The following is a 16,142-nucleotide window of genomic DNA, read 5'->3' on the forward strand; positions in this document are numbered from 1 at the left end:
GGACGAAACGGCCGTCCAGTGCTTCCAGGTTCTCCATGATGGTCTAACTTCAATTGACTCATGATCTCAATTATCTAATTTTGTTTTCTTCTTATCAAAGATGACTGTATATATAAACCATCTCAGCAATATTGTCGCTAATGACTTCATTACTCATGAACAATGTTCTTGAAGATAATTATGGTGAAATGTTTAAAGATTATTCAATCTTCTACAGCATTGATTTATCATAATTCTCTAGTTGGATAAATGAATTACATCTTTAAAAAAGCAAAAACAATCATAAGATATGAGTTTTATGGATTGTTTATTTACTATTCTCTGAAATTAAAATCTTACTGCAAGACTTCTTAAAGTTAATGATCTTGATATAAAATTTTCAGCTAGCATGTTTTTATAAGTTATCAGATTGGAGTTTTTTTTTCTTTTTTCAGTAGAAATAACATTTCTTCTTAAACTGTTATTATCTGATAGACCCCTAAATGCCCTGGTACAGCCGAGAATGGGGAGAGTCCGCTCTCCCTCTCCAAATGCTCTCACATGACCACGCGTATATAGCCTCTGTCAGGGAAGTCCTACTCACTGCCTTCTCTTGGCATTATTGTTGTTTACGAAATTGAGAGGATGAAAAGCGAATGTCCGGCGCTTTAACCGGGTTGGTGGACATGGAGGGTCCACCTAGGGGAGTTGGAAGACCCTGATTCTAAACCAATGGTGTACATGGGCTCCGGGAACCTGAAGGAACAAATATGTATGAATCAATCGTTGGTCACCAGCTACCATGGGAATGCATCTCCTCACGATGCTCCACCGCCTTATGGATCAGACCTTTAGGTCAAAGGCTCCGGTTGTGGTCCCCTAAGAAAACCACCTGCTTGTGTTTGGGCATGTGGGCAGTATCACAGTCCTCACACAAATGAAATGAGATTTGTGTGGCACATATATATCTGGTGCCCCTTTGTACCAACATTTATGTGTTTAAATAGATAAATAAACAATCTGATAGCTGTTTTATTCTATCTGGAATCCAGTTATATATGCCCTTTTTTACATCATAAAAAGTTCATACACAAATACCTTCTGATTTCGATAGTTTTTTAAGCTGATATAAATTTATGGCGAAAATCCACCTCAGATGGGTTTATTTTACTTTTCTATCTTATTTCTCATTCGATTCAGGTACAAAGGGAATTACTAGTACGTAGACGCCATCGTGCATCTCCTGTAGAAACTACAAAAATCGATCGCAAAATTCGTCGTTTAGATCAACGTTTCCGTAGAGAAAGTCGACGTCGACGTTCATGTGATGATTTAATATTTGAATCAATGAAATCAATTAACAGTGACAATGATAATTTCTTCAATGAATCAGATAGCGATTGTGATTCATACGATGCTGATTATCCAAAAGTAAAAAAAACGAATAAATAAGATTATTTTATTGTGAATAGCTTGAATTGCATACTCTATATCATTTGGTGTGCATTAAACATTGAAATGGTGAAGATTTTCTCAGCAGTTCAGGTAGATGCTTTAGATGTTGTTGAGTTTTGGAAGGTAGAAAGTCTAATTGCTAAGATTTCATTGTCATTCTGGGGCGGTCACTATTGTCTGACACCATACGTCTGTAAGCTACTCTTCATATACGACTTTACAATCCATTTCGTGGTAAAAGTTTTCAGTGATAATGATGATTTTCCCAGGTACTCCATAGTCTTGAAGAATATTCTATACAGTTCTCAAATTCACGCTGTTAAATGCTTTCTCATCATCAAAGAAGTTGATATACAATGGTGACTTCCGTCCATCTGATTGCTCAACAGTTATCTGGTTTGTCATGATTTGTTCGGTACGTGATCAATCCTTAATAAAACCAGTATTTTGATCCCGAAGTTGGGTGTTTCTTAATTACTTGTTCGGTTCAGCAACATCCTGTTGAAACTTTACCTGGTACTGACATTAGTGTGATTTCTCTTGAGTTGTCACACTCACTAAGATCTTCTTTCTTCGGTATCTTAATAAGCATCCCTTTTTTAGTCTGCTGGTACTCGCTATTCCTCCCAAATCGTTCTGAAGAGAAAGTAACATCCATGCAGTTATCCATATATCTAAATTCAGTTAATATATTGTCTGGACCCCATGTTTTCCATCCTTGTATCGTTCGATGGCCTTGCTGAATTTTCCAATTGTAGGTGTGGCACCATCTGTAAGGTGGTCTGCATATGTTGCTTCGATTTCCAGTTAGTCAGTGGGGCTATTCAAGGTGTTCTGCCCACCCGTTCCGTTGCTCTTGAACTTCAGTGATTGGCTTTCCTTCTTTGTTTCTGACTGGTCTATCTAGCTTATTATATTTCCCTCCCAGTTTTTTGGTCGTGGCATAGCTGTCTCATATTTCTATCTCGTCTAACTTGTTCTGCTGTAGTTATAGAGTCCTCTGCTCTTGTTCAGCTGTTTTTGATAACTGTCTTCATTCTTTTTTCTGCCCAGGCTGTCTACAAAAATCCGTTCGTTTTGTTGTTGCTATTGGGGTTATTGCTTCCTTAATACCTTTCTATTTGTCCTCTATTTTATTTTTATTATTTATTTAAACACATGAATATTGGTACAAAAAAGCACCAGATAAATATGCGCCTCACAAATCTCATTTGATTTGTGTGAGGGCTGTGATACCGCCCAGGTGCCCGAACTGAAGCAGGTGGTTTTCTTAGGGGGCCACACCCCGAGCCTTTGACCTAAAGGTCTGATCCACAAGGCAGTGGAGCATCGTGGGGAGATGCATTCCCATGGTAGCCGGTGACCAACAATATGTTCATACGCCATTCGTTCCATCAGGATCCTGGAGCCCATGTGCACCATTGGTTTGGAATCAGGGTTTCCCAACTCCCCTAGGTGGACCCTCCATGTCCACCAACCCGGTTAAAGCGCCGGACATTCGCTTTTCGTCCTCTCACTTTCGTAAACAACAATAATGCCAAGAGAAGGCAGTGAGTAGGACTTCCCTGACAGAGGCTATATATTCGCGTGGCCATGTGAGAGCATTTGGAGAGGGAGAGCAGACTCTCCCCACTCTCGGCCGTACCAGGGCATTTGGGGGCTATTTGTCCTCTATAGTGGTTTTAACTTCTTCTAGTGGATGTTGTAAGGCTTGAAACGTGTCACTGAGAGTTACCTTCGGTTTACTAACCTTGTTTACATCTCAAAAGAGGCTGCATTGAAAGTTTTGACTGCTGGTTGTCCAATCGTTCAATACTTCTCTAGCTTCAGCTTTAATGTGTCGACCATCAGGTGGCCATCTGAAGCTAACCTGAGTATTATATATCTGGTGATCCCAGCAGATGCGAGCAGTATTTCTAAGACATCTGTGGTCAAATGCTAGTAACTTACGAGTATCTTCTACTCCTAATGGCCACATTTCGCAGCCGTATACTATTTCTTTTAATTAATAGACGGATATCTCGTCTTCGCCATAGGTGACGTAAGTTGGCAAAAGCTAAACGAGCTTTTTGAATCCGTGCTGAGATTTCGTCAGACACCAACCCATTAGGTTTGATCAGACTTCCAAGATAAGTGAAGTTGTCGACGCGTTCGACTACTTCGCTCCCCATCCTTAGTTCAGGTGTTGACTCAGGCCAGTCTTGTAGTAACAATTTACATTTAGATGGGGAGAAACGCATCCCGAATATCCTTGCATTGTTACTCAATGGTACCAAAAGACTCTGCATTTTGTCAGCGTCTTCACCAAATAGGACTATGTCATCTGCGTATTCTAAGTCGCTTAGTGGACCTCCTGGAAGGATATATATATATATATATATATATATATATATATATATATATATATATAGAGAGAGAGAGAGAGAGAGAGGGAGAGAGAGAGTTGTAATTCTATTTAAGTTCTGCTGTAAGTACTCTCATACTCAAGCCTCTAAAGTTGTTTATAACAAAATATGTTGGTTCAAATAGTTTTAATTGTTTCCAGGTTTTCACACGAAGTTATGTACTTGACTACCAAGTTACATCATTAACTCTTTCGAAAACATTAAGACTTCAAGTCTTATTTGACAGAATGAGATATGACATTTCTGCCTGTAACATTTAGTCAAACTATATTAGTCTTCTAGTCGCTAGTGTATTTTTTTCTCTAATCAATCTTATATTTTCCAACATTTCCATTCCAATATAAATTCATTTTATAGAATAAAAGTATGTGTTCCTTTTTTAGGGTTGGGGCCCTGATGAACATGTTCACAAAGTTTCTAAACATCGCTTTTCAAGTCAGAAACGTTGGCTTATTGGCTCACATCATCATAAATTCAGTCGTTTATCTGTCTCTCCAGCAATACATTCTGATCCTGAACCAAATGTAAATTGGTGGATACAAGATACAGAAGATGTAGAAAATAAAGAATGGAACACTTGCCCAGAAGGTTATGATTATGCTGATGCTGAACGTACTCGAGAAATAATGTATGATTCTCGACGTGATAGATATGAATCATGTAAATATGAAAATAATATAGCTTATCAACAAAGAGGTCATGGTAATTTAACCCGATGTCTATTCGGTGCCGATGATAATCCAGAAGATATAAATCAATCTAGTGCAGATGATGAAGATGCGGAAGATGTAATAGGTCCAGTCTCTGATATATCAATTGGTGAAGATTCCGGTGAATTAGGTAATGATGAGGATGATGATGAAGAAGAGGAAGATGAAGATCTAACTGATGAACGATGGGATCCGTTAAGAGAGTTTATGTAGTAACTGTATTCATTATATTTAGTTATTGTTTATGATATTGTACATATATATCTATCTAATGTTTTCTTTATATTATCGATTTCTACTTTTAGAGTGTGTGTTTATAGAGCGTGATATTGATTATCTTGTTACACCTCAACCATTCTTTACTGATCATAATTATTTTTAAACACACAATTTTAATATTCTTTTTTAAAAAAATGACTATGAAAAGAAATGAGAGTAGAATTTGTCTTTCGTAATGTTTATATCACTTTGCAATGAATATGAATCAATGTGAAGATTTACAGTTGATCAAGTCTTACTTTAGTTATTTCTTTTTATACAATACTAAGAATTCTTCGAATCCACCGCAGATACGGGGAATAAGTTTCCGGACGTTTGAGTAGGTAATCGTAATGTGGTTTTCACGTTTGTTTGTGATTGATTCTCTGGGTTAATATGATTATTGTGGTCTAGTGACAATCACTTGCGAAATGAAATTATTGATGCAAAGCCCAAATGAAGTGATACCAGACGAAAAGAAACTGGTCATCATAGGGTCGTTATTATCTCAACAGTATGAAACAAGCAAAATATTTGATCAAGATAAGCGTAATCGGAAGTGACTGGTCAATGAAGTTAAGATTTGACTCACAGCCTTATCACCAGTCAACTAAGGTAAACATATAATGCGGAAAGAGATTCATTTAAAGTGAAAAGCGATGTCTTATTTGACGGATATCGCCAACTGAACAAGCCAATCCAAGATCATTTTGGCGATTAATAAGACTAAGCTACTTGAAGACCTGATCGGTTCTTAATTTTAAGTTCAGTCAGAATGTGATAGTATGACGTGAACAAATCCGATTGGTCAGCAATTACGAGTATTATCCTATAGAAAAATACCAGGTGATTACCGTTCGATTTATAATATGGTAACAAGACACATCGACATTATGCGCATTATATTTTGGTAAGACGTCGAAGACCTGAACCTTGGTTAATATTCGTCAGCAAAGAGTAAATGTAGACTTGTTGACGCTATCACTCTTCTACTGATCGCCTTCAATAGCCCTTAGAAAGTTGGGTTCCGCTCGACTAAACCATCCCAAGATTATTTCAAAAATATCACTTCAGTCAGTCAGCTACAACGTAGGACCAGGCACATTTATGCATCGGTCCAAGTTGCCATACCTCGTTAGCACAACAAGATCAACACCGGATTCATAGAATTAATTTAGTGGTGGTAGTATATAAAGAAAGGTTATATATAAGGATATAGTATAGGAAGGAAGAACGTTATGAAGCAATTTTAATCTCAAGGTTTAAGGGAAGATAAAGAGGGTATACACCCACGCCATTGTGGTCGATTCTGAGTCATGTCAGCTAGGGTCTCCAACCATTGGTTACGACAGTCACGCGAACCGCAACCAGGTAATCTGCATCTACCAACATGGCTCAGATTAGAAGTTAGTGACTTCAAACACTGATGCCACGTTTCGGTTTGACCGTCCCCAATTCTCTTCTAACCATTGCTAATACTAGTCAGCATTGCGCGTTGTGATAATCAGTCTACAGGCATACGTAACACGTGACCCAACCATCTCAGTCGATGAAGATTCATCACCTCATCAACTGATTTACCATCATTCCCTACTACTCTGTGTCTAACCTCACTATTACTTACCCGGTGATCCCAACAGATGCGAGCAATATTTCTAAGACATCTGTGGTCAAATACTAGTAACTTACGAGTATCTTCTACTCTTAACGTCCACGTTTCGCAGCCATAAAGTAGAACAGAATGAACTGCTGCGCAGTATACTCGTCCCTTAATTGACAGACGGATATCTCGTCTTCGCCATAGGTGACGTAAGTTGGCAAAAGTTAAACGAGCGTTTTGAATCCGTGCTGAGATTTCGTCAGACACCAACCCATTAGGTTTGATCAGATTTCCAAGATAAGTGAAGTTGTCGACGCGTTCGACTACTTCGCTCCCCATCCTTAGTTCAGGTGTTGACTCAGGCCAGTCCTGGAGTAACAATTTACATTTAGAGAGGAAGAAACGCATTCCATGCATTCTGATATTATTACTTAGTTCTAACAGAAGACTCTGCATTTTGTTAGCGTCTTCACCAAACAAGACTATGTCATCTGCGTATTCTAAGTCGCTTAGTGGACCCCCTGGTAGGAGGTCAATTTTTGAAAATTCAGTCGACGAGAGTGTTATTTACAGCAACAGGTCTATAACGAAGTTAAACAAAACTGAGATAGTGGACAGTCTTGTCGGACATCACTTGAGGTTGTAAAATCAGATGACAGTTCGCCATAAGCTCTCACTCGACTGATAGTGTTCGAGTAAAGAGCCTTCACAAGGTTTATGCACTTCTCAGGTACACATTTCAATGACAGACACTGCCAAAGAACCTCTCGGTCTACAGAGTCAAATGCTGCTTTCAAGTCAAGAAGAACTATCATTGTCGGACGCCGATAAGCGTGTCTGTGCTCTAAAACTTGACGAATGGTGAATATGTGGTCGATACAGCCACGACCAGGTCTGAAGCCAGCCTGATTTTCTCGTATTTGCAGTTCACGAGTCTTAGTTAGGCGCCCGATAATTATTGAGGCTAGTACTTTAGATGCTATGTTAGTCAGACTAATCCCTCTATGGTTATCGCAGGATGATTTTGGCCCCTTCTTATATATTGGGACAATGAGGGATTGTGACCAGTCAGATGGGATTACGTCCAACTCCCAGATTTTAGCCAGAATATTAGTCAACCTAATCGCTAAAATTGGACCACCATATTTAAAGACCTCTGGAGCCAATCCATCTGGACCAGCTGCTCTTCCTCGTTTCAGATTACTTATAGCCTTCTGAACTTCAAGTAGGGTCGAGAGGCCTACTTCAATGTTCCATTCAGGTTTTCTGGGAATAGTGGGTAGTTGTGCAGTAGCTGAAGGCCAGCTAAACTGTTCCTTAAAGTGTTCCGCCCATCGTTCTAAACGTTTGGGTTGAGAGCAGATAAGGGTTCCGTCTTTTTCCGAGATTGTCTCACTTACACTTGACTTCTTAATTCCAGTTTCTTTAATTAGTCTGAATAGTTGTCTGGTGTTGCCTACAGCCGCTGCCTTTTCCATCTCTTTTGCTTTCGTTGCCCACCACTGCTCACGATCGTTCCTTAGACTTTTAGTTAACCTAGATCTAATTTGTTTACGCTCTTTGTCGTGTTCAGAGCCTGATGGGATGATGTTAAGTCGGCTTACAATAAACTCTATCAGAGCCTCCAGAGAGGCTCATAAAGAGCCCAACCAATCAGCGATTAGTTAGAAGCTATGCTACTAAAATAACAAGGTCCTGATTGGCTGTTAACATACTGTTACTATGGGATCTCAAGGTCTTTTAATTACTATAAAACCCCTGTTTTTCTGTACATAATTGAACCTTGTAGTAAAGTGCTTCTCTGATGCTCGTGTCTTCTCTCTGGTCTTTCAAGTCGCTGAGTAGTGCTAGCCTGGGGTTATCCGAATAGCTAGGATCCGAATAAAGCGTTCATCTACGAGACATAACAGATGAGTTTACGCGAATCCATCAGTGAAATAGACTTAGAGGAAATCCACTGGATTTTTAGAGCCCTATGGTTTAAATAACTAATAGATGTTACTGCTGTTTCCACAGCTGTTCGTGTGTCTTTCCAAGCAGCATCTGGGTCAGTCTCGTTTACAGAACTGCCTAGATGTGAACTCAGTTGTTTCAGGAATTCGCATTTGGCTTTCTCGTCCTCCAGTTCAATCCTAATGGGTCTTCTTAGTGTACTTTTCCTGCGTCCATTGAGGCGCAGACAAATGCGTGCTCGTATTAAAGCATGATCAGAGTCTAAACGATTGTCTGAGCATAGTTGCAACAGACGATCGCCATTATCGGTTCATTGAGCCGGAATACTAAAATACCTACCTAAATGTCGTTCTGTTTGATTTAAGCTGCCTACCTGGGCATTAAAGTCACCCGCTACGAGTACTGTGTCTGAGCGTTTAGCTTTCTGAAGAAGTTTAGAGAGCTTTCTGTAAAAGTCATCTTTCACCTCATCATGGCTGCAGTCAGTGGGAGCGTAGGCAGAAACGACGAAAAGGCAACGACGTGTGTCCCTATCCTTCCGAGTTCTTACGGAGCCGTTTAGCCGGACAGCACACACGCGACTGTCAACGGGGATCCATTCTAGTAGTGCTTGTTCTGCCTTTGTACTAAGTGCTATGTCTACACCTGCAAGTCCTTGAGAACTGGTCATAGGGTCGCCAGATACCTATATGCGTGTTTCGGAGACACAGCATACATCGATGGCACGAGATTCTAAAATAAAATCCCGCCCGAGATAGGCGCTTTTGTTAGGCAACGTTGGGCCCGGTCAGTACTTACATGGGTGACCGGCTGGGAATATCGTGTGTCGCCGGCTTTTTTGCCGGCGACCATACCACGTTGACAGCACCGGTTCTCGTCCGATCACCGCAGTTAAAAAATATCCCTTAGCCTAAGTTATTAATTTCATGTCCGATAGCCCCCGTAACCACTGTTCAAACAAAAATACCCACTAACTCATAAGCATCGAAACACTTTCCAAATTAGGACTTCTTCCCTCAAAAAAAAAATACCGAGAAAAAACAAATAATTCTTTATTGTAAATCAAAGTGGAGTTTCGGAAAAAGAAACAAACAAAAAGGAACATTACATTTCTATTGTGCTTTCTTTCGAAATGAATATATATGATAAAAAGAATAATCATCAAAGAAGTAATTGTCATAGTAATAATACCAAACAAAATAAAGATCCATTCGTTGATTTTCATGCATATTATTATGTGGAATATGCATATATATATTTGTGAAGTGTCCAACTGTTTTATATATATATATATATATATATATATAACTTTTGAAATATAACGAACGGCGCCTGACAATACATACAATATTACCACAATAGTATAACATATACACATAAATTCATGTAAACAAAACATAAATATCCAAAGGGAGGAGAAGTGAAAACAAGGTCAAAATGAATATCGTAAGTAGTAATGATGAAAATGTATAACAATACTACACAAAGAAGAAGGTGAAGAAAAGAAATAAGTAAACAATCAGTTAGCTACAACATAGGACCAAGCATCGGTCCAAGTTGTTATACCTTGGAAATAACTAAACAGAATATGATCATTAAAATATAATCGAACTATTGTGACAGACAACATCAAAAGCAACACAAAGAACAGAAAGGAATCAACAACAAAAAAATATAACTATATTATCACTAAAGTAAACACATCATATGGCAATTGAAATCAGAAAAAAAACAAAAGTTAACTAAAAGAATGTCATTATTATCCATTAAAATTCATTGTATAAACTAATTTAGTTTGAGTATCTATATCACACTTAGTTTAACCTAACAATGAATTGCACTACTACTCAATAAGTAGTAGTAGTAGTATATATATACGCTGATTGATCAATAATAAGTAAACAATCATAGTATGATCATTATAATTATCATTGTATGAATTGAGCACACAAAACAACAAATTGGACGCCTAAATAAAAGTAATAATCATAATAATGGAATTAAAATTATAAAAGAAAAAGAAGTTAAATTTCATCCAATCAGTAGTATTAATAGTAGTAAGTCATGTAAACTTATTCAGTCTATACCTTTTTTAAAGTTAGCAACACAAAGAATAGTTACGTAATAAAATAAAATTAAAAGATATTCATCACAATATTATTAACAAGATACATACACATTACATACGCGTCCGAGCGAGCCCGAATAAGGGATCGTCACAGGCTTTAACACGCTAGGAAGTGCAATGGCGAGTCTTCACCTGGTGGCCAGGGCATTATTCATGATCACCCTGGTCCCGGCGCCGGGTATATATGTATATCGTTTTAAGTAGAACTATTCAAATGAACATCAAGTAAATAAAAGTAGTATAGGGAAGGTGAAACATTTGATTGCTCTCCTTGAAAAAAGAAATTATAATAATAATGCACATGTATGAAATGCATAGATAAATAGAATTTCACACTTGTTAAATGTATATATAGGTATATATATATATATATATCACTGTAAAACATTGAAGCTGATATACACAATATATATATTCATAATAAACAGTATATGCATATTAGTTTGAGTAGTTTATGTCTATTGCTCAATGTGAATGACGAAGGGAGGGAGAGAGAAGAAAGAAAAGTGGACGAAGGAGAAGAAGTGTACAACAACAAAGAATAAAAACACAATAAAAATAGTACATTAAAGGAAATTTTTTAAAAGAAAAGTAGAATCTTCATGGATCCTTTTCTCTTTCATAATCAATAATTAATTGATAACAAAAATTTAAAAATGAGCAAATTATACAGGACAATAATTATGAACGAGCAGTATTTTGTGTATGATGATGCTGTACATGTGGTGTATAGTAACCATTGCCAGTATTCATTGAATTGAAATTATCATTATGATCATCATTCCTAGTGTTATTATTATTATTAGTAGTATTACTATTACTACTAGTATTAGTAGTATTATTTGCATAGAATTCATAACTGGAGTTAGGATGTGTAGGTTGGTCAAACATAGATTTATTGTTATATATTTCATGCATACAAATATCACAGGTCCAATGGGCATCAGGGGAACGAGGTAATCGAGATGGGATACAATGTGTATGAAATACACGATCACATTCCCAACAAAAAACCATTCGATCCTATAATATATGAAAAGATAGAAATTCACTATATATATATATATAAACATTGGTACAAGTAGGCATCAAATACATATGCTGGAATACTACACGTGAGCTCAAGCCAAAACAAGTGGTTTTCTTAGGGAGCCACAACCCGAGGCTTTCCACAAGGTAGTGAAGCAACGGTTAGGAGGTGCAGTCCCATGGTAGCCGGTGGCCAATAATAGATTGATAAGTCATTTTCTTCATCGCGATCCCGGAGGCTATGTGCATCATTGGTTTGGAATCAGGGTTTTTCAGCTCCCACCAGATATCCGCCTTTTGTTCTCTCGATTTCGTAAACATCAAGCCTGGCAAGAAGGCAGTAAGTAGGACTTCCCTAGCACTGACTGTATGCGCGTAGCCATGTGACAGCATTTCGAGGAGAAAGACTCTCCCCACTCTCTCTCCACTGTAAGCCACTATCCATCTTTGCTTACAGTACTTGTGAAATAAGGCTATATTGAGGCAATACGCACATTATGCACATATGCCAATAAAAGACTGATTAATTGCAGTACTAAATATCAATGGGAAGATTTAAATAAAACAATACTAAGTGAATTTAAACTTAATCCCATTGCACAAGCAAGTGGCTATCAGTAATCAGTACCTCAATGGATAACAAGATGGCGTTTGAAGCGAAAGGTACTGGATTCGAGTCCCAGAGTGGACATCAACTCTGAGATGCAGGCACATCTAGCTGACGAATCCCAAATAGGACGAAACGCGCGTCCTGGATTCCACTGATAGCTACTACCCATCTTTGCTTACGATGATTGAAACACTCCGTTATAAAAAAACAGAAATTTGACTGACATTTAGGAAGAATTTAAAGTGGTAATATATACATAAACGAATACGAGGATACAGCATTCAGATAAAATACGTACCTCATGATCGTCTTGATCACATAACCAACATGTTTTACACTCAATACACTGCCATGGATAACGCATTGCAGCATCAATTATATGCGGAGGTAGACGTAGGCATGAGTAATGTGCACTATGTCCACATCGAGAACATTGTAACATACCTTCTGGATGACCAATACGTGCATTCATATTATCATCACCTAGACAGTAATCACATCTAGGTGTGGATGCTGTTGACGTAGATGAATTAATGGGTGGACGTGTAAGACCAAGTCGATCTGGACAGTGTTGTCTTTCATAACGTCGTTGTTGTGGACCTACATGACTGATTGTCGTTGGAGACTGCTGTTGTGGTGGCAACCGAGGAAAAGAAGTATGACTACTAGGAACACTTTGGGAACCATAGGACATTTGATTAAATATTGTATTCTGAGAATTCCAATTGTTTTGTGGAGATGATTGTAGCTGTTGTGACGACAGATAAGGATGGTGATGATGAGGATGGGAATAAGGAATATGTGAATGGATTTTATTACCAATCCCACTATTTCCCAGATGTGAAATCGGAGAATTGAATGATGATGATGATTGTAAAGTGTTTTGTCGTTGTACAGAATGAATATTTGTATGGGGTAAATTATTACTACTATTGACAGTAGTATTGTTATAGTTATTGTAATCAATCATTTGAAATCTTGACGATGAGGATGAATCATTAACGGCAATAACTGAATCTGTTGAATCCACAAATTTACCAGGTGTTGATGAAGATGATGAAGGCATAGAACACTGTGATAAACGTTCTGCACCACTAGTGTGATTATCCATGAAAGGTAACTTTTTCATTTCTACCGAGGTTAGTAAACTATTATTATTATCCTTATTATTATTATTAATCAATAATTCGCTATTATCATTATCGGACTCTATGGAATTGAAGTGATTAACATGAACTTTCTCTTGATATTTCAATGGAGCTGCTTGACTTGTGATTAAATCGATTAATTTTGGCTCTACAATTGATCTAGAGTCGATCGTTTTACCATCTAAACGATTGATATTATTATGACCACGTTTGTTATTTTGAGATGATGGTGAATATGGATTTGTAATTTCTTTATATCAGGAAGAATGGTGAAAATAGAAAAAAAGTATTATATTATTAAACATGAGAAATAGGGATGAAAATATTGATTATGGTGTACATATACTTTGTTTAATTTGCTTAAGAACATTAAAATTTTCTTTTGAATAGCCTATCTATATTACCGTAAAGTTATAAAATTAGAGGTTTCTTGTGAACCGCCTCCGAATGCCCTGGTACGGCCAAGAGTGGAGAGAGTTCGCTCTCCCTCTCCAAATGCTCTCACATGGCCACGCGTATATAGCCTTTGACAGGGAAGTCCTACTCACTACATTCTCGTGGCATTACTGTTGTTGACGAAAGTGAGAGGACGAAAAGTGAATGTCCGGCGCTTGAACCGGGTTGGTGGATGTGGAGTGTCCACATAGGGGAGTTGGAAAACCCTGATTCTAAACCAATGGTGTACATGGGCTCCAGCATCCTGAAGGAACAAATGGCGTGTGAACCAAATGTTGGTCACCGGCTACCATATCCTCACGACGCTCCACTGCCTTATGGATCAGACCTTTAGGTCAAAGGCTCCGGGTGCGAACCCCTAAGAAAACCACCTGCTTCGGTTTGGGCACCTGGGCAGTATTACAGCCCTCAAGGAAATCGAATGAGATTTGTGCGGCGCATATGTATCTGGTGCTTCCTTGTACCAATATTTGTGTTTAAATAAATAAAAATAAATTCTTGTGAACCGTATATGTCTCAAACTTTCTGTTTACTATATACGTGTGCTTCATCAAAAAGGTTTGTGTATAACCCATTTAAATCAACACTACATCCTTATATACAACCTTTCTTCTATATATTACCACTACTAAATTAACTACTTCTATTAATCCGGTGTTCATTTTGTTGTGCTAATGAGGTATGACAACTTGAAACGATGCATATGTGTGCCTGGTTCTACGGTGTAGCTGACCGACTAACTGACTAATTCAAATCAATGTATTATGCATGTTTAATTCTTTATTTGTTGTGCTGTCTGTTTATATCTTTCTAGCTCTCTTTTGTAAGGGACTTTATTCATGTTTCGCAAGTACAAGAAATTTGTATTTTGGACATATTGATAGATTTTTTTCTAGGCATAACTCTTCCCTGTATAACAAGATGTTAAAGAAAACCTATTATTGTCATACTCTTCTTCATAAATGAACATAATAGATATGCAGGTGTACATTGTTAAGTTTCGTTACAATTTTATTGCTGTGATTCTGATCGACAGTAACAGATATCATTGGTAAAACGGCAGTAAAAGTCAAAGTACTCGATAACGACAAAAAAAAATATTAAGGCTCTATCTATAATAGCTGGTACTTCTAAAACAAAACTAGAAGATGGACCAAAGAAGTAGTATTGAACAGAATAAAACACGTTCAACATCTCCATCAGTGCAAACATGTCATCAAATAAGCATAAAAATATTTGTCAATTAATCAAGTCAAAGTAAATACCATATGATTTCAAAAAAATACAGTAGTAATAAACATTCAACTTACTGCAGTATTGTGATGATAAGATACTGTTGGATCTGTCATCTTGTTCAGAAGAGATTTGATACTCGTTGACATAGGGGGAGTTCGCCAATTTATCACGTGATTTCGAAGAACCAGTCGAACCTTTTTCACAACAAAAGGAAACAAGAACAGTTGATAGTAAGAACAGTAATACCACGAATAAGAATCGTATGATACATTATCGGATACAGGTCATTCAATCAGTCATCTAAAACTTAGAACCAGGCACATATGCATCGGTCCAAGTTCCCATACCTCATTAGTACAACAAGATCAATACCAAATTCATAGAAGTACTTAATTCAATGGTACAAATATATAGGAGAAAGATTGTGTATAAGAATATAATAAAGGAAAAAAGAATTACATCGTATAAAGGAAGGTATAAAGCAATTTGAATTTCACAGTTTAAGGGAAGATAAAGAGGGTATACACCTGCGCCATTGTCATCGATTCTGAGCCATGTCACCCAGGCTCTCAAACCATTGGTTACGATTGTCAAGTAGTCTGCATCTACCAACATGGTTCAGACTAGAAATTAGTGACTTCAAACACTGATGCCAAGCAATAGGTCTATCATGAAGTTAAATAAAAATGTGGATAGTGGACAGCCTTGTCGGACACCACTTGAGGTTGTAAAATCAGATGACAGTTCGCCGTAAGCTATCACTCGACTGGTAGTGTACTCCTTTCAATGGCAGACATTGCCACAGAACCTCTCGACCTACAGAGTCAAATGCTGCTCCAAGGTCAAGAAAAACTATCATTGTCTGTGTTCTTAAATCTGACGAATGGTATGTGATCGATGCAGACACGACCAGGTCTAAATTCAGTCTGCTTTTCTCGTGTTTGCAGTTCCTAAGTCCTTGTAATGGGCCCGATATTTATCGAGACTATTTTCGACGCTATACAGGTCTACTTATTAATTATTGATGTACATTTGCACAGTGTGAAAGCTAGATAGCATTTTATTTTTATTTATTTAAACACATAAATATTGATACGAGGAAGCACCAGATAAATATGCGCCTCACAAATCTCATTTGATTTGTGTGAGGGCTGTGATACTGCCCAGGTGCCCGA

The 16,142-nt window shown here is 37.7% G+C and overlaps 2 protein-coding genes across 2 annotated transcripts in view; one reads left to right on the forward strand and one right to left on the reverse strand.

Annotated features, from left to right (window-relative positions):
* Positions 1-4,762, forward strand: part of Smp_131560 (putative rna polymerase II ctd phosphatase) — a gene marked incomplete at both ends in the record, with an annotated part of 35,718 nt that extends 30,956 nt beyond the window's left edge. The window contains 2 exons of the mRNA XM_018790268.1: positions 1,180-1,410; positions 4,223-4,762. Of these exons, the coding sequence (XP_018655628.1) occupies positions 1,180-1,410; positions 4,223-4,762 (771 nt within the window). The remainder of the gene's footprint in view (positions 1-1,179; positions 1,411-4,222) is intronic.
* A 4,599-nt stretch (positions 4,763-9,361) lies between these two features.
* Smp_131550 (putative dpf3) lies at positions 9,362-13,256 on the reverse strand (the record flags this gene model as incomplete). Its single annotated transcript, XM_018790269.1, has 3 exons — positions 9,362-9,375; positions 11,409-11,511; positions 12,426-13,256. The coding sequence occupies 3 exons, from the start codon at positions 13,254-13,256 to the stop codon at positions 9,362-9,364; spliced, it is 948 nt and encodes a 315-aa protein (XP_018655629.1).
* Between the last annotated feature and the right edge of the window lie 2,886 nt (positions 13,257-16,142).

The sequence above is a fragment of the Schistosoma mansoni genome, chromosome W (genome assembly GCF_000237925.1).
Source record: "Schistosoma mansoni strain Puerto Rico chromosome W, complete genome".
NCBI lineage: Eukaryota > Metazoa > Platyhelminthes > Trematoda > Strigeidida > Schistosomatidae > Schistosoma > Schistosoma mansoni.